This window comes from Furipterus horrens, unplaced genomic scaffold (genome assembly GCF_987537825.1).
Source record: "Furipterus horrens unplaced genomic scaffold, mFurHor1.1.pri manual_scaffold_4, whole genome shotgun sequence".
Classification (NCBI taxonomy): domain Eukaryota; kingdom Metazoa; phylum Chordata; class Mammalia; order Chiroptera; family Furipteridae; genus Furipterus; species Furipterus horrens.
Window position 1 is genome coordinate 154,906,995 of NW_028327174.1, and position 23,239 is coordinate 154,930,233.

Below are 23,239 nucleotides of genomic sequence, written 5' to 3' on the forward strand. Positions count from 1 at the left end.
TTTTCTGGACCCAAGGGTAGGTAGGACGACGACCATGTCCAGCTTGAAGCAGCTAGAGGAGCTTGAGACCTTCGCCCATTGTCCTTTACAAGATTACAAAGGGTCCTAATATTTGAGAGGGGGGGGATAGTTAATTTTTACGAACCAGGGGTATGGACTTGGGGGGGATCGCTGGGGGAGGGGGGTGCTGGGGGGAGGGGAACAAGGGGGAGAAAATTGGAACTGTTGTAACAATATAATCAATAAAAAACATTAAAAAAAAAAAAAAGAAATCGAAGGCATTTTTATACACCAACAATAAAAACTCAGAGATAGAAACTGAAAGAAAAATCCCATTTACCATAGCAACAAGAAAAATAAAATACCTAGGAATAAACTTAACCAAAGAGGTAAAAGACCTGTACACAGAAAACTACATAACACTGAAGAAAGAAATTAAAGAAGATACAAATAAATGGAAGCGTATACCATGCTCATGGATGGGAAGAATCAACATCATTAAAATGTCCATACTACCCAAAGCAATTTATAGATTCAATGCAATCCCTATTAAAATACCAGCAACATATCTCACAGACCTAGAACAAATACTTCAAAAATTTATATGGAACCAAAAAAGAGCCCGAATAGCCACAGCAATTTTGAGGCAGAACACAGTAGGAGGAATCACAATACCCGATATCAAACTATACTACAAGGCCACGGTAGTCAAAACAGTCTGGTACTGGCATAAAAACAGACATATAGATCAATGGAACAGAATAGAGAGCCCAGAAATAAGCCCAGGTTCATATGGTCAACTAATATTTGACAAAGGGGGAAAGAACATCAAATGGAATGAAAAGAGCCTCTTCAACAAATGGTGTTGGGAGAACTGGACAGGGACATGCAAAAAAAATGAAACTAGACCACCAGCTCACACCATACACCAGAATAAACTCAAAATGGATCAAAGACTTAAATGTAAGCCGTGACACCATAAAAGTCCTAGAGGAAAAAATAGGCAGGAAAATTTCAGATATCCCACGTAGCAACATTTTCACTGATATATCTCCTAAGGCAAGGGAAATAAAGGAAAGAATAAACAAATGGGACTACATCAAACTAAAAAGTTTCTGCTCAGCTAAAGAAAACATCAGCAAGATGCAAAGGAAACCAACCATATGGGAAAATATATTCGCCAATGACATCTCAGACAAGGGATTGATCTCCAAAATATATAAAGAACTCATACGACTCAACACCAAGAAGACAGACAACCCAATTAAAAAATGGGCAAAGGACCTGAACAAACACTTCTCCAAAGAAGACATACAGAGGGCCCATAGACATATGAAAGTATGCTCAACATCACTAGCCATCAGAGAGATGCAAATTAAAACCACAATGAGATACCACCTCACACCAGTCAAAATGGCAATCATCAACAAATCAACAAACAACTTGTGCTGGAGAGGATGCGGAGAAACGGGAACCCTGGTGCATGGCTGGTGGGAATGCAGATTGGTGCAGCCACTGTGGAAAACAGTTTGGAATTTCCTTAAAAAACTAAAAATGGAACTGCCTTTTGAACCAGCAATTCCATTGCTAGGATTATATCCAAAAAATCCCGAAACACCAATTCAAAAGAACCTATGCACTCCAATGTTCATAGCAGCACTATTTACAATAGCCAAGTGCTGGAAACAACCTAAGTGCCCATCTGTAGATGAGTGGATCAAAAAACTGTGGTACATTTACACAATGGAATTCTATGTAGCAGAAAGAAAGAAGGAACTTCTACCATTTGCAACAACATGGATGGGACTAGAGAAAATTATGCTTAGTGAAATAAGCCAGGCAACAAAAGAAAAATACCTTATGCTGTCACCTATTACAGGAAACTAATGAACAACACAAACAAATGAGCAAAATTGAACCAGAGGTATGTAAACAAGAAGTAGACTAACAGTAACAAGGGGGGCGGGGGGAGGAAAAGAAAGGTGTAAGGGGATGGGTCAAGTTAAAAAATATATATATATATGAATGACCCACAGACAGGTGCAACTGAGTGGGGACTAAATGTGGGGGAGGGGAGGGACAGGGTGCAGGGAAACAAGAGGGCTAAAAAAGTGAGACAACTGTAATGGAAAAACAAACCAACATTTTTTAGTGGGGGAAAAATGAAAATATGAAGAATGGAAATGCCAGTTCAGTGAATATTAGGACAAAGATTTTCCTTCACGTTGTATATTTTTCTCCCTATTTGATCCCTCCAGAGTTTGGCATTTTAAACAAGTAAATAATGACATAAGTTCCTTTGCATAGAACTAATAAGACCAGTTGTCAACAGAGGTTCTTTTTTTTTTTTTTTTTTTTGACCAAGTCTTTGACTGGAATGTCAAGCCTAAAGGAAACATACTTGGGCTCAGATTGTTACCAGAAAGCCCTGAGGAACTGGGAATGACTTTCAAAGGTAATAAAAGCCCGTGAGATAAAAGGCCTGGTACCATGGTTGGTTGTGCGGTCCACAGCAATCTTTCCAGGGAAGGAACGAAGGTTGTTTTCCTGAAAGATGGCTAGAAGGGACCTTAAGGCACAAGGAAAGACCAGAAAGACTTGGAAAAAACAGGTGTGTACAGGCAAGGATGAATGCCAGATATGTGGCACAGCTTCTGTGCCCTGAAGAACAGACTGAAGGTCACCCCAAATATTCCTTGGGTAAGTTCCAGCAAAGCAGAACTAAAGATCATAAGTGATCATTTGCTGCTCTTGTTATGTTTATGAAAACGAACAGGATAAATTAAAAATGGACTTAATGTAGTCCCTTTAAAGACAAGGAGGGTAACCTTAGGGAGAAAGATTATTATTCAAGGAAAATCACAATGATCAGTAGTAGAGTATAAAACAGGGCAACTAACCGTCTTAAAAGTTTCTTCTCCAGATTTAGAGACTTGTTTGCGGGTTATGTTACATAAATTAACACGTGTCTTTTGTTTTCAAAGGACATAAGCCTATGATCGCATTACCTGAGTGATTATCTGTACGCATAAGCCTCACTTAATCCTCTCTGCAGCGCTGCCTCCTGAGACTCAACGGTTTGGCTGAACTAAATGGCTGGGTTGGGGAAGAATGGGGTGGTCTGTGGGCTTCACTTTAAAACGGGTTTCTCTTTTCTATCCTAATGGCTTGGACAGAAAAGGCCCAGAGGTCTGAGAGGGGGAAAAACCTAAACTATTTACCTCAGCCCAAACTAAGTATAATGGGCAAAAGGGTTTTGGACAGGCGAGATGTACCTAGCACACCTTCTTACAAAGAAACTCTTTTTTTTCCCTAATATGGAACATTGAAAAATTAATCCCTGCCTTTTGTCATCTAGTAGTTATGGATTGAATGATGTCTTTTAACCCTTTTCGCCAAATCTGTTGCCCTCAGAACACAACAAGGACACCAGCCTGTTGAACCAAGCACGCCGTTGACCGGAGGCAGCCAACTGACCTGGAGTCTGCATGATCCTTCCCCATGTGGGAAGGCCACCCTCCCCTCCACACCCCCACTCTTATTAGGGTTTTCTGGACCCAAGGGTAGGTAGGACGACGACCATGTCCAGCTTGAAGCAGCTAGAGGAGCTTGAGACCTTCGCCCATTGTCCTTTACAAGATTACAAAGGGTCCTAATATTTGAGAGGGGGGGGATAGTTAATTTTTATGAACCAGGGGTATGGACTTGGGGGGGATTGCTGGGGGAGAGGGGTGCTGGGGGGAGGGGAACAAGGGGGAGAAAATTGGAACTGTTGTAACAATATAATCAATAAAAAACATTAAAAAAAAAAAAAAAAAAGAAATCCCTAGACCCAAGGGGAGGTAGGACGACGACCATGTTCAGCTTGAAGCAGCCTGAAAAGCATGAAACCTTCGCCCAGTGTCCTCTATAAAATAATGGGTCTTAAGTCTAAGAAGGGGAATTATACAGGGGCTTCATTTCATAAGGGCCTAGAAGAGTTTTGGTCCTAAGGTTACAATATCATCCTTTAAACACCTAGGACTCAAGGATTTGAATCCCCAAATAAAACCAGTGGGGAATGTTAAAGGGTATTTCTTAGATGTCCAGCCAGTAGGGTAATCAGCTGAACCTGGGTCACGGGAACCAGACCCCCTCAGTTGCATGCTCCGACCAAGCAGAACAAGGAACTTAACCTAACTGTTATTCCTTTGAGCAGTGACCTATTCCTTTGAGCAATGACCTGGAAAATAGTGGAAAATTTTTGTCTGTACAAGCTGCATTTCTGTCCAAGTTCATGCACCCGAAAGGTTTTATAAACCCCCCAATCCCTAACGTCGGGGCTGTCCACCTAAGTCCGGCTTGTGGACGGGTGGGCAGTCGCTAGCCAGCTAATAAAGGCTCTTTAAATTCTAATTTGATTGTCTCCAACCATTTGGTTCTCTCACTTGCTCCACAACCACACACACACACACACACACACACACACACGAAGTTGACATAGATCAGCCCAGGTGGGATCTGAGTGGTGGCCTGGCCCAAAGAAAACCACCCTGAGCGTTTCTGTGTTACCTGTGAGTTCTTCTTTGAAACAGGCCAAAGCTTTCTGCGCTGGTCCAAACTCATATTTCTGCCTTTTTGATATTTGGCGTCAAGGAATTGGGAGACAACAAAGGGACATGTTGTCTGTCCCAACTCTGTAGCCAAAGTGAGTCAGTTAGGGGCAGCTTTAGAATTTTGCTGTCTCGCTACCGGGGTTCCAAGTTCTTTTGGTCTATGACTTCAAGAAGTGAGGTTGCTGCCTGGGTCCCCTACCCTGAGGGACTACTCAGACAAGAGACGTGACTTTACTTCCTGATCAGTCCAGGGACCCTGCCTGAATATCCCTCTCTTGTACCTGCTCTGGTTTTAGCAACAACAGCAGCAGAGCTGTGTCTTAGAAATGTCTCAGGGCCACATCTAGAGCCACTTGTTAAACCTGTACAGCCTCTCCTACCAGAATTTGTTTTCTTCCACCCCTATAACTTTTTCTTACTTTGATTTTTCTTTATTTTCTTTTGGTGTGATTTATTATTACAATTTATTATAAATTATAAATAAGTTTTATTTTTGATATTTTTTAAATTGTATTTTATTAATTAGGCTATTATAGTCGTTCTGCTTTTTCCCACTTTACATCCTCTCTATCCAACACTCCACACTTCCTCAGGCAGTCCCTAACCATTGTTCATGTCCATGGGTCATGCACAAGTTCTTTGTCTACTCCATGTTCTACACGGTCATTTACAGCCCCATGGTTACTCTGTCACTACTTATTTGTATTTCTTAATCCCCTATCTCTTCACGCATTCCCTCAAACCCCCCTCACATCTGGCAACCACCAGAACGTTATCTGGATCCTTAATTCAATCTCTGCTTTCCTTGTTTGCTACGTTTGTTTTTTAGATTCAATTGTTAACAAATTTGTACTTTTTGCCTTTCTATTGCTCATAGTTTTGATCTTCTTTTTCTTAAAGAAGTTTCTTTAACATTTCTTCTAATAATTGTTTGGTGATTATGAACCCCTCGTTTTTTTTAAATTTTCTGCGAGGCTTTTTATCTGCCCTTCAATTCAAAATGATAGCTTTGCTGGGTAGAGCAGTTTTGGCTGTAGATTCCTCCTTTTCATGACTTCGGATATTTCTTACCAATACCTTCTCGCCTGCAAAGTTTCTTTAGAGAAATTAGCTGACAGTCTAGTGGGAATTCCCCTGTGGGTAACTAAACTCCTTTCTCCCTTTCTCTTTTTACTTTTAAGATTCTTGCTTTATCTTTAACCTTTGGTATTTTAATTATGACATGTCTTAGAGTGGGCACTTTGCATACAACTCTCTGTGCTTCTGGGACTTGCGTGTCTATTTCCTTCACCAAATCAGGGAACTTCCCACTCATTATTTTTTCAAATAGTTTCCAATTTCTTGCTCATTCTCTTCTTCTGAAAACACTATGCTGTGAATATTAGATCTCTTAAAGTTCTTCCAGAAGCTATCCTCACTTTTTTGGATTCTTTTTCATCTTGTTCTGATTGGTTGCTTTTTTGCTTCCTTGTATTCCATAACATTGATTTAATTTTAGGCTGCATCACTCTACTGTGGTTTCCCTGTAAATTGTGTATTATTTCAATTAGTGTATCCTTCATTTCTGACAGGATCATTTGTATGCTGTTGAGGTCCTCACTATGTTCCTTGAGCATCATTATAACAAGTGTTTTATAGCTTTCTTTTGCCATTCCAATACATGTTGTGTTTGTGTATTTACCATTTTCCATGTAATGCAATATTTTGCCAGAACAGGCTTGTCCTATGAAACCAGTATTACCCTAATCCCAAAACCAGGTCAAGACACAACAAAGAGAGAAAACTACAGGCCAATATCACTGATGAACATAGATGCTAAAATCCTCAATAAAATTTTGTCAAACAGGATCCGGCAATACATCCAAAAGATTATACACCACGATCAAGTGGGATTCATCCCAGGGATGCAAGGATGGTTTAGTACTCGCAAATCTATAAATATAATACATCACCTAAACAAAATGAAAGACAAAAATCACATGATCATGTCCATAGATGCAGAAAAAGCATTTGATAAAGTGCAACACTCATCTATGATGAAAACACTCAGCAAAATGGGAATAAAGGGAGCATACCTTAACATAATTAAGGCTATCTAGGAGAAGCCTGAAGCCAACATCATACTCAATGGACAAAAACTGAAAGCATTCCCCCTGAAATCAGCAAGTAGACAAGGCTGTCCACTCACCCAAATTCTATTCAACATAGTGTTGGAAGTCGTAGCCACAGCGATCAGACAAGACAAAGAAATAAAAGGCAATCAAATTGGGAAAGAAGAAGTAAAACTATCACTGTTTGCAGATGACAGGATAGAATACCTAGAAAACCGTATAAACTCCACTAAAACACTACTCGACATAGTAAGTGAATTTGGCAAAATAGCAGGGTGCACAATAAATATACAGAAACCTAAGGCATTTCTGTACACCAACAATAAAATATCAGACACAGAGGCAAAAAAGAAAACACCATTTACTACAGCAACAAGAAAAATAAAATACCTAGGAATACCCTTAAGACATACAAGACCTGTACACTGAAAATTATGCAACACTGAAGAAAGAAATTAAGGAAGATACAAATAAATGGAAGCAAACACCATGTTCTTGGATGGGAAGAATCAACATCAGCAAAATGGCCATACTGCCCAAAGCAATGTACAGAGTCAATGCAATCCCTATTCAAATACCAATGACATATTTCACTGACCTAGAACAAATACTCCAAAACTTCATAGGAAACCCAAAAAGACCCCGAATAGCAAAAGCAAACTTGAAACAGAAGAACACAGCAGAAGGAATCACGATCCCAGACATCAAACAGTACTGCAAAGCCACTGTGATCAAAAAAGTCTGCTACTGGCATAAGAACAGACATATAGATCAGTGGAACAGAATAGAGAGCCCAGAAATAAACCCAGGCCTCTGTGGTCAACTAATCTTTGATAAAGGAGGAAGGAACATAAAATGGAGTGAGAAGAGCCTCTTTAACAAACGGTGCTGGGAGAACTGGACAGGGACGTGCAAAAAAATGAAATTAGACCACCAACTTACACCACACACAACAATAAACTCAAGATGGATCAAAGACTTAAATGTAAGCCGTGACACCATAAGAGTCCTAGAGGAAAACATAGGCAGGAAAATTTCAGATATCCCACGTAACAATATCTTCACAGATACATCTCCTAAGGCAAGAGAAATAAAGGAAAAAATAAACAAATGGGACTACATCAAACTAAAAAATTTCTGCTCAGCAAAAGAAAACATCGGCAAGATGAAAAGGAAACCAACCATACGGGAAAACATGTTTGCCAATGATATCACAGACAGGGGACCGATCTCCAAAATATATAAAGAGCTTATACGACTCAACCTCAAGAAAACAAACAAGCCAATTAAAAAATGGGCAAAGGACCTGAACAAACACTTCTCCAAAGAGGACATACAGACGGTTCATAGGCACATGAAAAAATGCTCAACATCCTTGGCCATCAGAGAGATGCAAGTAAAAACCACAATGAGATACCACTTTACACCTGTCAGAGTGGCCATCATCAACACATCAACAAACAACAAATGCTGGCGACGATGTGGAGACACGAGAACCCTACTGCACTGTTGGTGGGAATGCAGACTGGTGCAGCCACTGTGGAAAACAGTATGGAATTACCTCAAAAAACTAAAAATGGAACTGCCTTTTGGACCAGCGATTCCACTGCTAGGATTATACCCGAAAAATCCTAAAACCCTAATTCAAAAAAACCTATGCACCCCTATGTTCATAGCAGCCCTGTTTACAATAGCTAAGTGCTGGAAACAGCCTAAGGGCCCCTCTGTAGATGAGTGGATCAAAAAACTGTGGTACATCTACACAACAGAATACTATGTAGCAGAAAGAAAGAAGGAACTCCTGCCATTTGCGACAACATGGATGGAACTAGAGAGAATCATGCTTAGTGAAATAAGCCAGGCAAAGAAAGCAAAATACCATTATGATATCACCTAATACAGGAAACTAAAGAGCACCACAAACAAACAAACTAAACAGGCAAAGACTACAATTGTAGCCAGTAGGCGGGAGGGGGGAGGGAGAGAAGAGGGATAAGTAAGGGAAGGGTCTAGTCAAGGAACGTGTATGAGTGACTCATGCACATGGACCACGGGGAGGGATATGATTGTGGGAGAAGGGATGGGCTGCGTGGGGGGGGAGCAATGGGGGAAAAAGGGGACAACTGTAATTGAAAAACCAAAAAAAGAAAAGAAAAAAAAAACAAAAAAAACAATAGGCTTTTCAATCACTGAACACTGTTCATTGTCCAGTCTTTTTGTACATACTTCATCAATCTTTAGCCAATCCATCTTACTGGACACCTAAGTTTTTTCCAACTGAGTAGGGATGAAGAGATCTTTGGTATTTTTTTGGTATTAATTTCTAGAGGTAGAGTGGTTGAGTTAAAGAATAGAAACACTTCTGATGGAAAATGTTACAAGATGTCTAATTACCCTCAGAAAAGTCACAGCATTTTCAAGGACGGACGGGCAGCTCAAATGTTGGGAAATTGTAGGTTCAGGTAACAGCTAGAAGCTTAGTAACCAATGCACGTAAAAAGCTATTGTTTCAGGAACTGGAGGTATGACCCACCTTGCCTCCAGGAGACCATAAGCAGTTCCACCTCTGTGCCTCGGGAGGACTGCAAGCAATCAAGATGGCATCTGAGCCATTATACTCCAGGATGGGATGACCACCAACCAGGACACAAAGACCACCGCCCAGGCACAAGGACCGCCACGCAGGACACCGATGAAAGAATGCTGCAGCTTTTATCTGAGTAACTTTGTCCCTGAATGCCAGGCCCCTTGCTGCAATTTCCCTCTCCTTATAAGAAGGGCCCGTTTATCATGGAATTTAAGACAATCTGTGAGGGTACAAACCTGCAGTCTTCTGAGATCGCAGGCCATCTGAATAAAGCGCCAATAAAGCTTCAATCCCTGTGTCTGCTTATTGGGTCTGGTAGATGACAGGCGGCCCCAACGCCGGCTTTTCCGGTGTGCCCAGGGGGTGCAGGAGCGCTGCGACCCTTTGCACATACCTTGCCTCATGCACCTCTTCCGTTTGGCTGTTCCTGACTTACTGCCTTTTAAAGGAAACTGGTCATCTAGTAAGTAATACGCTCTCCTGAGGTCTGTGAGCAAAGACAATGAACCTGAGGAGAAGTACATCATGGGGGCCTCCAATCTATAGCCAGTAGGCCAGAAGCACACGCAACCACTTGGGCTTGGTGATCGGTACTCAGGCAGGACTAAGCCCTTTACCTGTGGGATGCGACAGTATCTCCAGACTGTGTGAACAGGGAGTCCACTGCTTGCTGTTTTTGCACAAAGCTCTCATTGGACATACACTCGGAAGAGCTCACAGGAATCCTCAGTCCAATGATTCCATCGAACAAAGGAGAACCCAAGTCCAGGGAAGTGAATGTGATGTGGTTTGTCTTCCTAACTAGAAGGTGAGCTCCCCAGTGGCAGGGGTGCTGCTTTATCTTTCTTTTGTTTCCTCAGGGTGATGCCTGGCACTGAGTAGGAACAATCCCCTAAACTTGGCTTCTCCAGTGCTTTGACTTACCTGACCTCAGACATCAGGACTTGATTGAGGACTTGCACCCAAGATGGATGAGGAGGTCAAAACTGTGCTTGATTCCTCCCACGATCACATAAAAATTAAAGAGCACGTTATACAACAATCAGTCTTGAGAACCACCCAAAGAGCAGCTGGACACAACTCCTAGAACTGAGCACATAAACAAGAAGCCACGTTGAGACTAGTAGAAGGGCAGAGACATGCAACAGGCTAGTCGTCCCAAACTCATGCATGGTGCTTGAGAACTGGGAGGGATATCTCGGCTGTGGAGGTGCCCGCTTAGGAGCAACGGGGTCCCCGCCCCATGCCAGAGGCACCAATGCCAGGCAGCAGAGTCCCCATAGCAACTGGCTGTAAAGACAAGCGGGGACAGCATCTCACTGACACAGAGGGCTGCTGGAGCCCCACGTGCTCCCCTTCAAAACATTTTTCTTTTTTTAATCCTCACTTGAGGACGTCTTTCCATTGCCTTTTAGAGCAAGAGGGAGGGACAGAGAGAAACATCTATGTGAGAAAGAAGCATTAACTGGTTGCCTCCCGTACACACCCACACCTGGCATTATACGCGCCAGGGTCTGGAACAGAACCGGCAAAGTAGGTACGTGCCCGGACCAGGAATCGAGCCCACCACCTTTCGGTTATGGGACAATGCTCCGACCAACTGAGCCACACTGGCCGGGGCCCAGGCGTTCCTCTTGAAGGGCCCGTCAATGGACTCACTCACAGACTCACTTGCTCTCAGCTTCAGCGCTGGGACAGCAGCTTGAGAAGTGCCAGGGACATACACGGAGAAGCTGAGCTGACGAGCTTCAGGGTGAGCACTGGAGCGCCAGGGGCCGGGCAGCTCTCTCCTGGGACAGAAAGGCACTTTTGTTCCTTTGCGAGTCCTCCGCCCACCCAGCAGGCAGGCACAGGTGGGTGCCAAATCCGAGCTCTCCATTCCCTCAGCTAAGACCACTCACTACACCCTGCTAATTACCTCAGGTCCCCACCCAACTCACACTCCTGGCTCGAATGCCTTTCAGCAGCTTTTCCACACAAGTGTCTTGACTCAACTCAGGCTGTAGACCTTTCTCATGTCTCCCAGAGGTCCACAAACCCCAAACGGGCAGCAGCTGGCCTTGGTGTGCCCCGGACCTCTTGCTAAGCAGCTCCAGATCCCGCACAAGCGCTGAGCATTCTCAGCTTGCCTTAAACTCCCGTCAGGTGGCCTCAGGCCTGGCATAAGCTGCGGCTAGTGTTGCCTTCGAAAGGAAGTTTTCACATAAGCAGCCACACACACAGTAAAAGTGGCAGCCGACTTTGAGGCACAGCACGGCCCCCTCCAAGAGTCTCAAGGCCGCCAGCACGGGTGCCAGCTAACCACGGATCACTTGGTAGCTCCTACCAGGTGGCCCACTGGGCACCGATGGCAGCTGCCCTTGGTCAGCACTGGAGCCCCTCTCAAGAGGCTCCAGAACCAATGCATCCAATGGCCAGCTTCAGACCAACCAGACGACCACCCAACCAGCTCCACAACCACACACCTTAAGGGTAAGCCTGGCTGGCACCAGAGCCCTACGACAGTGACTCTTGCCCCGCCACGCACAACCGCTTGTCTGCTCAGGTCACAGGCGGTCCTTGCAGCTGCTCAGACTGACGGTCAATCACACCCACTCATGTGCCCACAGCGATCAAGGCTCCGCTAGGACAGCAGGGCACACACAACCCACACAAGGACATTCTGGGAGCACCCAGCTCGCGCGAACAGGGAAAACTCACCACTGGGCCTCACAGGACACCGACTCCATACGGCCACTTGCATTGTACAGGAGATGCTCAGGCCTCGTTCATCTTATCACTGAAAGTTTCCAGCTCTCACCAGCCGTTCTCTAGTCCCCCATCCCCAGGCAGCCTCTATGCCACTGTCTCTTCCTATGAGTTCAGTTCTTTTCTTTTTCACATTACACATAGTAATGATACCGCACAGAATATGTTTGTCTCTGTCTGTCTCACTTCCTTTAGCATAACACCCTCAAGGCCCATCCATAGTGACCCAAATGGCTGGATTCCCTCCCTTCCCATAATCGAGCAATGTGCCATTTTACATGTACCTGTCACATCTTCTGTACCCATTCACCCATCGATGGACACACGTTGTTCCCACACATTGGCTCTGGTGCTAATGCTGCAACAAACCTGGAGGTGCACGTAGCTCTTCCAAGTCCTCCTTTCCTTTCATTTGGATAAATACCCAGACCTGGAATTGCTCCTTCATAGAACGGTTCTATTTATAACTCTCGAGGAACTGCCACACTCTATTCTAGAGGAACTGACTGCACTTCGCTCACGGCTGCTATGGGCAGAGTAGACACATGGACGTGATCCAAAGAGAAAAATACAAGTTTGGGTACATCCTGAATGTCTCATCCAAGTTCAAAGGATGGATGGAAAGCAAGACTCCCAGCCCAAAGGGAGAAACAACCCAAGTGTCCATCAGCCCATGGATGGATAAACAAAATGCGGTTTCTATAATGGATATTACCCATCCTATAGAAAGAAGGAAATTCTGACACATGCAACAACGTGCATGAACCTTGAATCATTACGCTGACTCAATAAGCCTGAAGTAATCGCTATATGATTCCACCGATACCGGCTCCCTGCAGTAGTCAAGCTCATACGGACAGAAGGTAGAAGGAGGGCTACCAGGTCCTGGGGGAGATGGATGAGGACTTCGTATTTATTGGGTGTGGAGGCTCGGTTTGGGAAGATGAGAAAGTTCTGGAGATGGACGGTGGTGACTGTAGCACAGCACGGTGCGTGTGTGTTCAATGCCACAGAATTTCACCTTTACTATGCTTAAAATGGTACATTGGTTATGTTATCGCACCACGATAAGAAAGGGAGGGAGGGAGGGAGGGAAGGAGGGAAGGAGAGGGGGAGGAGGAAGGGAGGGAGGGGGGAGCGAGGAGAGAGAGAGGGGGGGAGCGAGGAGAGAGAGAGGGAGGGAGGGAGGATAAAGAGAAGGAAGAAAAGTTTCAATGCCCATGAAAACAGGAGAGGTAGGAGGCTGGCAGGTGGTTCAGAAAAATCGTCCACTGATCCTGCAGCAGAACGGCTTGGTCACTATCTTTTCTGTGTCTGCGCTCCCCACCTTCACGGAGAACGTCATGTTCTGCCTTGAAGTGGAGATCTTTCCACTTAAGTCTTTCTGTGCATGTGATATTTCATTCACAGGATACAGGAGAGGGAGTGAAATTTCTGGCTCAAGACTGATGCACAGGCTGAGCATGCTGATACGTAGACTAGAGTTTCTTCATTGCACTTGAGGGGCAGGCTCAGGGCGATTCATGGACTCCCTTGAACTGTGGACACCATCTGAAGCACGTGAGCGCATGTGCAGCTTTCGGGGATTTTAGCTTCTCACAACGTCTCTTGGAATGAATGCTGCCTGAGGGTTGAGGATGCGTTTCCCCTGCTACACAATCCTGAACATCATTTCTGTAGACATCGAGCTTCGCCAAACCCCATGTTCGGTGGTGTTGTGTCTGTTGTTTTCCCAAGTGCCTGTACTGCCCTCAACTGATTCGTGATATCAACCTATTCATTATAGAGGGGAAGAGCTGGGAGGAGAGGAAAAGTGGAAGAGAAACTCTGATGTGTGAGAGAAACGACGACTGGTTGCACAGGTCCCCAAACGGGGACCAGCCTGCAGCCCAGGCAAGCGCCCTGACCGGGAATCCAACGGGTGAAACTGACACTTGGAGGCTCGATGCTCAGTGCAAAGGGCCATGCACGTCAGGGCACCAAATTCGGGGTTTTAAAGTAAACTGTCACCTGACAGGGCCGTGTTCCCGGGAACTTTTGGACACTTTCACACCACTCTGGAAAGGTCTTAGCATTTCTGCTTTCCCTACATGTCCTTGTCACCTCCCTCTCCCACCAGGCTACACTCCGAAATGGGAATGGGAAAGAAGACGTCCCAATACAGTTCACATTCGGAATGCAGACAACAGAGCATCTGCTGGGGAGGAGGTGAAGGGTGATGCTGACACTCGAGGACAGCTCTGGCGGCGGGTCTCATGTTGTTGGGTCAGTAGCAGGAGGTACTCTTTACCCTGACCTCCAGGACACGTAAGAGCACGCATGGCAGTTACATGTATGGATGGCAGTTACGTATATGGCAGTTAGATACGTGTGTTTATGTCTCTCAAACTCGTTGCCGGGTTGGGATGACCAATGACATCGCAGGCTTCGGAACCTCCTGATCGGAAGGATCCAACTCCGTGGCGCTAGGCAGCGGAGGGAGGCAACAGCCTATTCTCTCCAGACTTGTGCTTGCCAAGGTTTCTTGGCACACAGGAGCTGAAAAGAAGGGATGGCGGGCACTAGCCCAAGTCCCACCTCGGACAACTCGAGCCCAGAGGCTAGCACCTCAGGGTGCCCCCTGGAGTTGAGACTGATTCGGGTCAAGCCAGGACAATCAGGTGAGGAGACAGGGGGCCGAGAAATCGGACACGGTTGACACTAAGGAGGAAGGGGCACTGCAGGAGGGTGCCTGTGAAAGGAAGGTGAGCTTCAGAGCATCACGGATTGCAGGAGACTACAGGAGCTGGGGACCGGGATAGCCCCACGAAAAGGGGAGCCTGGGAGGCAGGCAAGGAGGGTTCGGAGATGAGACTCAAAGATGAGAGAAGGGAAGGGAAGAAACGATCAGGGTTCTTCAGTTCCCCTTCAAGGGGAGAAATTAAATGAAATGAGGTTGCGTTTCGGGACAGAGACAAAGAACACCAGCAAGGTGAATTGGGGGCAGCGGGCGGGGAGATGGGCATCACCAAAGGAGGGAGATGAAAAGATGGCTGGGGAGAAGGCCAGGAGTCTATGAGATCGGGGAGAATGGAGACGTTGGTTTTAAGGTGGGGTGGAGGATGTGGTCGGCTTTAGGTGACCAGTAGCTGAATTCCAAAGGCAAAAGCCTCATCTCGTACCCTGGGTTCTTTACTCAGACCCCTGTGTGGATGCCAACCACCGGGATAGGACCGCTGGGAGGAAGAGGAGGAGGGAGCGCTCCCCAAGGAGGGAGGCACAGGAGGGGACCGCGCCTGGGCCTAACATCTGGCGGGTCCAGGAACTGGATGCTCTTAAAATGAAGATCAAAAGACAGAAAGCACCCACGGCACCGGCGGAACACCACCAGGCCTCTGCCAGGCGGCTCAGTAAGACCAGACCCTGGACAGCACCCTCCTATCCTGTTCTGAACAAACCACTTTGAAGAACTATACCTTTCCAACAGAAAAGAACGCCCTGCTAGTTGGCGTGCTCACTTTCCTGGGAGGGCGCCCTACCGATTCTCACCGGGGACACTTAGAAGTGATCAAGGATTAGGCTACACTTGAAAAGGGTTTGCGCTTGGGATGAGTAGGCCTGTGAGACTTCTTAGCTCTGACTGGTCTTTTGAGTCTAAATACCCTCCTGTACGTAAGAGGTGATAATGAGGCCATCTTCTCGCCCTGATGTGACTGTCGACAGAGAAACGACCGAGTGGCTATGGTGTCCACAGGGGTGCGTCCATGCGTGATGCGGGAGCAGCACTCTTTGGTTAATATCTGCGTCACGCAGATGTGCTGCTGCCCCCCTACCTGTCTCTCGGTGCCCCCAGACTGGGTGGGTGGGGCGTGGTGTCACCCCTGCTTCCTTGCCCAGGGCGCCATCTCCTCTATCCCTCTTCCCGGCAGCCTCGCCCTTGGCCCTCATGGTGCCCACTGGAGGTAAGAGGGATTCAGGTGAACCCAGGAAAACCAGCTAAGGAAACAGGGGGCCCAGGGATTTGACACGGTTGGCATTAAGGAAGAAGGGGGACTGGAGCAGGTTGTGTGTGAAAGAAAGGAGAGATTCAGAGCATCAGGGATTGCAGGAGACTACAGGAGCGGGGGACCAGGGTATCCCAATGAAAGGAGAGCCTGGGAGGCAAGCAAGGAGGGTTCCGAGATGAGATTCAAAGCTGAGAGAAGGGAAGGGAAGAGACTATGAGGGTTCTTTTGCTCCCCTTCAAGGGGAGAAAATTACTTCAGAGGAAGAATTTTGAGGACAGAGACGAAGAACAGCAGCCAGGTGACTCTGGGGCGGCGGGCGGGGAGCTGGCCATCACCGAAGGAGGAAGATGAAAAGATGGCTGGGGAGAAGGCCAGTCTAGGAGACTCGGGAGAACGGAGACGCTGGTTATAAGGTGGGGGGATCGGTGGGGTGGAGGGGTGGTCGGGTTTAGGTGACCAGTAGCTGAATTCCAAAGGCAAAAGCCTCAGCTCATACCCTGGGTTCTTTACTCAGACCCCTGTGTGGATTCCAGCCACCTGGACCGCACCGCTGGAAGGAAGAGGAGGAGGGAGCGGTCCCCAAGGCGGGAGGCACAGGAGGAGGCCGCGCCTGGGCCTAACATCTGGCGGGTCCAGGAACTGGAGGGTCTTAAAATGAAGATCAAAAGACAGAAAGCATCCACGGTCCTGGAGGAACACCACCAGGCCTTTGCCAGGCTGCTCCGTAAGAAGACACCCTGGACAGCACCCTCCTATCCTGTTCTGAACAAACAACTTTAAAGAACTACACTTTTCCAACAGAAAGAACTCCCTGCTAGTTGGTGTGCTCTTTCCTAGGAGGGCTCCCTATTCATTCTCACGGGGGGGGGGGGGGGGGGCACTTACAAGTGACATAGGATTAGGCTAGACTTGAAAAGGGTTTGCACTTGGGATGAGTTGGCCTGTGGGTATCGCACCCTCTGAGACTTCTTAGCTCTGACTGGTCTTTTGCATCGAAAGACCTTCATGTGTGTACGGGGAGATAACGAGGCCAAATTCACGCCCTGATGTGACTGTCCACAGAGAAACGACCGAGTGGCTATGCCTTGGCTGCGGCAGGGGTGCATCCACGTGTGAGGAGGGAGCAGCACTCATTGGTTAATATCTGCGTCACGCAGATGTGCTACTGCCACCCTACCCGTCACTCGGTGCCCCCAGACTGGGTGGGTGGGGCGTGGTGTCACCCCTGCTTCCTTGCCCAGAGAACAATCTCCTCAATCCCTCTGCCTGGCAGCCTCAACCCTTGGCCCCAATCCTCAACCGCCCCCAGGAGGCCTACGGTTCCCCTCTTGGCCCCGGAACGCTCCCACGCCAACTGCGTTGCTGTCCTCAAGCTAACACATGCGCTCTCTTCACAGAGGATCCTGTCGTCAAAGGGTTCCTGGAATGGGACGTCAGGCTGAGACTTTCAGATAAGGTAAGAGGTATTCCTGCCCTACCACTGATCCTCGGACGCAGGGGGCAGTTTCCTGAGCCCACAGTTCCCTCTCCGACCGGACGCCTTGGCACCACTTGCCTTCGGGGACCCAGGCGTTTCTTGCACTGTGGACGGGAGCCCAGCCTCTGCCCCGGCTCCCCTGGGATCTGAGCCCAAGGCTTGTCCCTGTGGCCGCTGGCACATCAAGTCCCCTCTTCGCTCAGCTCTCGGGGGCGCCCCTTTGCTCCAGCTTATCAGAGACCCTCCTGATGCCGGCTGTCCCAGACACATGCTCCGAAACCCTCAGCACCGGCCAACCCGGGAGCATCAGCCTTTCCCTTATCCCGCTCTTCCTCCTCTTTCACTATGTGAGTCCTCATTGTCTATTTTCCCCCTCTGTCCACCAGTACCTCCTGGCAATGGTTGTGGCCTACTTCAGCCGCGCGGGCCTCTTCGCCTGGCAGTTCCAACGAATCCATTTCTTCCTGGCCCTGTGAGTACTCGGCTCAATCCCAGGACTCACTGTCATCCTCTGGGGAGCGCCAGGACAGGAGTGGGTCCCCAACCTCTCAGCTACTTTTTACCCTGTTTCTACTGTGTACTCTGTGTAGGAACTTCACAGGATTGTAGTACACAGTGTTTCTTCTACTGTTCTTGGGAAAAGCCAGCCACACCAATGCCGGTGAAAAGACCGAGGAAAGCAAACGAAAACATAAAAGCCCCGTGAAGATTCGACCCCGCTCTTCCCCTGAGTAAACAGGCTTGAGACTAACCATTTCTAAGCCTTCTCCCTCACATCCTGCCACACCTCTGAACGATACCAAATGTAATGGTCCTTCTCAATTCAGGCCCCCGTTCCATAATACAGATCCGTTGTGAAGTGCTCACCCCAGGTCCGTGGTCGGCTTGCTCGATTCTTTGGAGTGTCGTCCGGTCCACCAAAACGTTGCGGGTTCGAGCCCGGTCAGGGCTCCTGCAGGAGGCAACCGATCCATGTTTCTCTCTCTCTTTCTCTAAATCAATACACACCTCCTCCGGGGAGGAGAGAAAGCAGTAAGACCCACGGATGTTTCTTACGAGTCTTCCTGAATGTACTTCTAAACGCAGGTCTAAGCACTTCACCATCCCCACACCCAACAATTCCACTGCCTCACTTGGGCCTAAATCCGGCCCAGAGTTCTCGGTTGAAAATCAGCTCTCTCTACTATCCCCATCAAACGTGTTTACCACCCTGACGTTCCCTTCTTTGTCTCGCACTCTTCCTAACACCCTTCCCTGACTGGATACTGTACTTTCCGTCTCGGTATTTTTACCCCTATGTAACTGAAAGACGTGATTTCTTCTTACCCCAACTGAAACACTAAAACCTCCAGACCCCCTCACTTCCGCGCCCCAAGAGCAAAAGTAAAACATTAAAACATTAACAGTACATATGTGTCAATGACTTCTGAAAACACTCGGCACTCTTCTTTTCACGTTGCAAAGCTGACATGACACTGAGTCTCTGAGGTAATCAGCTTTGCACTTGACTAGGACGCAGAGCATTCAGTCACTCATCCCATGAAACCTTATAAAGTGCATCTCCAGGGCCAGGGAATGTGAGGATGGGAGAACTCAAGAAGGGCTGCTGAGTGAATGCGCCCAGGAACCAAGTCCCCTCTCAGTCGTTTGACAGGAAACTATGGATACTGAAACGGACCAGTTGGTCCCTGCCCACAGGAGCTGTCTAGGGACCGAAACGATAGAGAGACAGGTGTGTGCGCACACAGCAGGTTCCGGGAAGGGGGCAGGCTTCCCCACTGAATTAATTGTACCCGAATCGTCAAGGTATTCAGAGGGGCCCTTCCGGTGCCTGCTCAACAGGGGCTTGCTCATGACTGGGAGGCAGGCACTCCGTGACCCTGGATGGGGCTCCCGTGGGTCCTGTGTGAAGGCGACGCAGTCTGCGTCCTTTCTGGGAGGCTGACCGCAGGCAGGGGTCCGTCCCTTCCATCCCGTTCCTGACTGACACCCTGATGGCTTTCCTCAGCTACCTGGCCCTGGATATGGAGGAGGATTGCGCCCCTAAACAGGCCATCTTTTCCTTCCTCTACGGGGACAGCAACGACTCCCGGCGTCCCCTGTTCCACAAACTGCGATGCCAATTCTTTCGATCAATGGGCTGCAGGGCATGGGTCTCCAAGGAGGAGTGTGAAGAGGTAGGTGGGCTGTGGACATCTGGCGCAGGGCGATGCCAGACCGGAGACAGAAGGGATCGTGAGGCATCTCGCCTGGGGTTGGGGGATGAGAGACACTTGGGGGCCCGACGAGGGGAGGGACGTGGGTGCAACTGGAGAGTCCTCACCTTTTCGGGGACTGTTTGTCTTTCCAGATCCAGGCCTTTGGTCCCGAGCTCTGGGTGTGGGGGCGAGACCGTGCCCTCCTTTTGGAGACCCCAGAGGCTAAGGTAGGTGCGTAGGAACGTCGGGCTGTGTCCCCGCAGGTGCAGACGCAATGATCTGTGGTCCCTTTAGGAAATGCGAGACATTTAACTGCAGGACCCGTGGTCATCGACCCCACCCCTCCCCATCAGCCGTCCACACACTGTGAAGCGCACCCACCGCGCACACAGCCAGGCACTGACGCGGCTGCCGGCCACGAGCCGACCACCACGCCCAGGCGCCTTGGTGGCATGGGTGGATGCCAGGCCTCAGGGTTTGGCTGACCTCATTTTATCGGAGGCAACGGGGTCCAAGGAACAGCTTTGTCCAAATCTTGAGTTTGCTGAAGAGTAGGTTCCCAGATTTTCCCATAGAGTGTGTTTTTACTTCCCTTGTTAACTCACTTGGGCCCGACATCCCTCAGGAATACCAACTCTAGGGACTTACCTACAGAAAGGAAACGTGTACCAGTAGGATTGCAGATGGCGCAGTCTCTAGACCCCACAATAAAACAATAAAATCATGACTAGCTCCCTCTTCATCCAAATTTAGTCTCCAACAAATTGCTTAGAGACACAGCATCGCCGTGTTCTTCATTTCCCCGCCTCACCGATCTCACCCCTTGTACAAGTACACATTTTCCCCTCAAGTTGATGGTCACGGAGGTTGGTCACAATGAGCAGAGGCTGAGAAACAGTAGCTCCGCCAAGGCTCACTATGATACACACCTTAGACTTACAGCTTTGGGCAGAGCAACAGGCAAAGACCCGGTTTCAGCCTTGTGAACTAGCTATCTCAGACCCTCCTGGCTGCCACATCCAAAGGCCACAGACTGGGTGGCTTAGAGAAGCGCAGACATTTCTTTCTCCCAGTTACGGAGGCTGGAGGTCTGAGATCAGGGGCCGGCACAGCCGGCTTCCGCTCAGGAGCCTCATCTGTGCTGCAGACGGCCAACTCCCCGCCCCCGCCGTGCACTTCCATGCTGCAAGGGGCCAGGCATGGCTCTGGGGTCTCTTCTAAGGACAATAACCTCATCCATTAGAGCTCCACCCAGTGACCTAATCGCCTCCCGAAGACCCCCATTTCTTCTTCTTTCTTTCAAAATCCTCTCCCGAGGGTATGTTTCTGGCTTTTAGACACAGGAAGGAAGAGAGAGGGACAAACATCGAGGTAGGTGAGAAGGGATCAAACCCAAAACCTAGGTATGTGCCCTGACTGGGAATTGAACCTACAACCTGTCGGTGTATGGGAAGACGCTCCAACCAACTGAGCCACCGTCACCCTAGGCATTATGAATTTGGGGGGACACAAGCACTGTGACTGTAGCACTAGCCAAGAGCAGACTCGGTGTTATGCTTAGACTTAGAATCCAGGGTTAGTGTCAGGGAGCACGCCTTGCGATGTTGATGTCTCGGGAACGTTGCTGGGGTGGTTCTAAGGTCAGGTTTTCACGTGTACAAATGGACCAAGGTGTGAGTAAAGCAAAGGACAACTCTCCTGATGTGTGCTGCTCCCTGAACAGAATCTCCTCGAGTCCTCGCTAGGACGCAGGTTCCTGGGTATGTGAAGTCATTTTTGGACTCGTTGTCATCACACTTCAACCCTCATAATGGGAAAAAAAAAAAGGTTCCTGAATGAGGTTGAGGATGGAGAATTAGAGATAAAATAGGATTTATAGGGTAGTCTAAACTCGGGCTACGAGTGACTGAGAATTGAGGCAATCTTCCTACCTGGAGAGTGGCGTGTTGGAAATGTCTCTCTCTCTTACTTCTAGGTCGCTGAGGCCACGGGAGATTTGGTGCGCAGCAGGACGTGAATGCAGGTTTGTTGATGACAGGCAGGAGGAAGGGAAAGAGGAGCCTCCTGCGCAGACAATCTAACAGGGCCCAGAATATTCTCCCATGAGCTGGACGGTCACGTCCTGCTCTGCGGAACGCTTCTAGGAATCCATTTAAGGACAACAAGAAACCAGGGTGTTTTCAGATTGTGCCCCTTTCTCAGTCAACCCCAAAATTTCAGATCATTTCAGTCCTATCTTTGCCGAGGTAGAGGCTACAGGTCCCACTTCTCACACACCCGTTTGCAACAGTCTAGGGCCATCGCAAGGTGGAGTTTAGGGCTCAGCAGAGGAGGAACTACTTTAAAAGGATAAAATTAAGAGAGCCCTACGAACGTGAGAGTTGTGTATATACCAAATATTTTACTAACTTATTTTCAGTATGTTCCCATAGGGTTATTATATTTATTCTCATGCTTAGTATTTATATACTTCTGTTAAAGAGTTTGGAAATAGTTGTAGTTTTGAAAACACGCTGTTCCTACTGAGTTGATTATAACTCATAGATCTGTTACATATAGGTACATTTAATTGTTTACACTTTCAAGAGGGGTTTGGGGGGGTTTTATCTGTTATGTAATTTTAACCATCGTACCGCTAGGTGGGTAGTCCCCCCATATTGTCATCAATATAAGTTTTTCTGTTTCGGTCTCTGTTATCGAGTTGTGGGAATTCACTGTCACTTTTTAGCTAGCCCACGTGACACGTCTGTACGTTATCTTACATCACTGAAGAGCACAGTGCAATGCCTCTTTTGAGGACATATGATAAAGATGAAGTTCTCACCTTTGTGATGTGTGTCGTTGGACCAGTTTGATTAGCTCTTCACTGTCAAGTGATAACGGAGCTTCGTGGGGTTGCGGTTACTCCACCAAACTCCTTAAACTCTGAAAAGTAACCCTGAATTGTTTTGCACGTCAGTGGGAAGAACAAGACGTTGAGGCAGAGCCTAAGCCTGAGAGCCTGAGAGCAGGAGAGAAGAGCGTGGTACTGCAGCAGCAGAAGGGGAAGAGCAGAGAGAAGGAAGAAAGCACCACAGGCACCTAGACCATAACCTGAAATTGAAAACAAAGCGCAGGGGACTCCACGGGACCCGCTTTCCGGCAAATGGGCTGTGACAAGCAGACCCCCGGGCACGAGAGGACACACACAGTGGTCACTACCTTATTCCTCATGGGCGTCCTTTTCACAACCTCCAATTCCAGCTTCACGTGGTTGAAGCACACTCGAGCCTGCGGTGGGCTAGGAACCGTGGGAGACAAGTGAAGGTGTCCCAGAAACCCTGGAGGGAAAAAAAAAAGGAAGAGAATACAGGAAGAAATAATTCTGTTAAGTGGGGCGGGCGTCCAGAGGGAGGGGCTCATAACCGGAACACCGGGTCACGGAGGAAAGCAAAGCCTCCTGGGAGATGGCATCGTCAGAGAACGCCGGGACGGTCCCACATACCAAGTTCCCGTGTCCTCTGGGTGTGCCTCCCTCACGGCACACAGATGTGCTTC

At 48.0% G+C, this 23,239-nt stretch overlaps 1 protein-coding gene across 1 annotated transcript; it reads left to right on the forward strand.

Annotated features, from left to right (window-relative positions):
- Nucleotides 1–14,592: 14,592 nt before the first annotated feature.
- On the forward strand, nucleotides 14,593–22,787 carry LOC150013121 (putative speedy protein-like protein 3). The gene is made up of 9 exons (XM_090275218.1): nucleotides 14,593–14,701; nucleotides 15,221–15,430; nucleotides 15,950–15,982; nucleotides 16,542–16,751; nucleotides 17,425–17,483; nucleotides 17,891–17,976; nucleotides 19,513–19,681; nucleotides 19,855–19,929; nucleotides 22,662–22,787. Exons 1-9 carry the CDS (start codon nucleotides 14,593–14,595, stop codon nucleotides 22,785–22,787), a joined length of 1,077 nt encoding a protein of 358 aa, XP_090131344.1.
- Nucleotides 22,788–23,239: the final 452 nt, after the last annotated feature.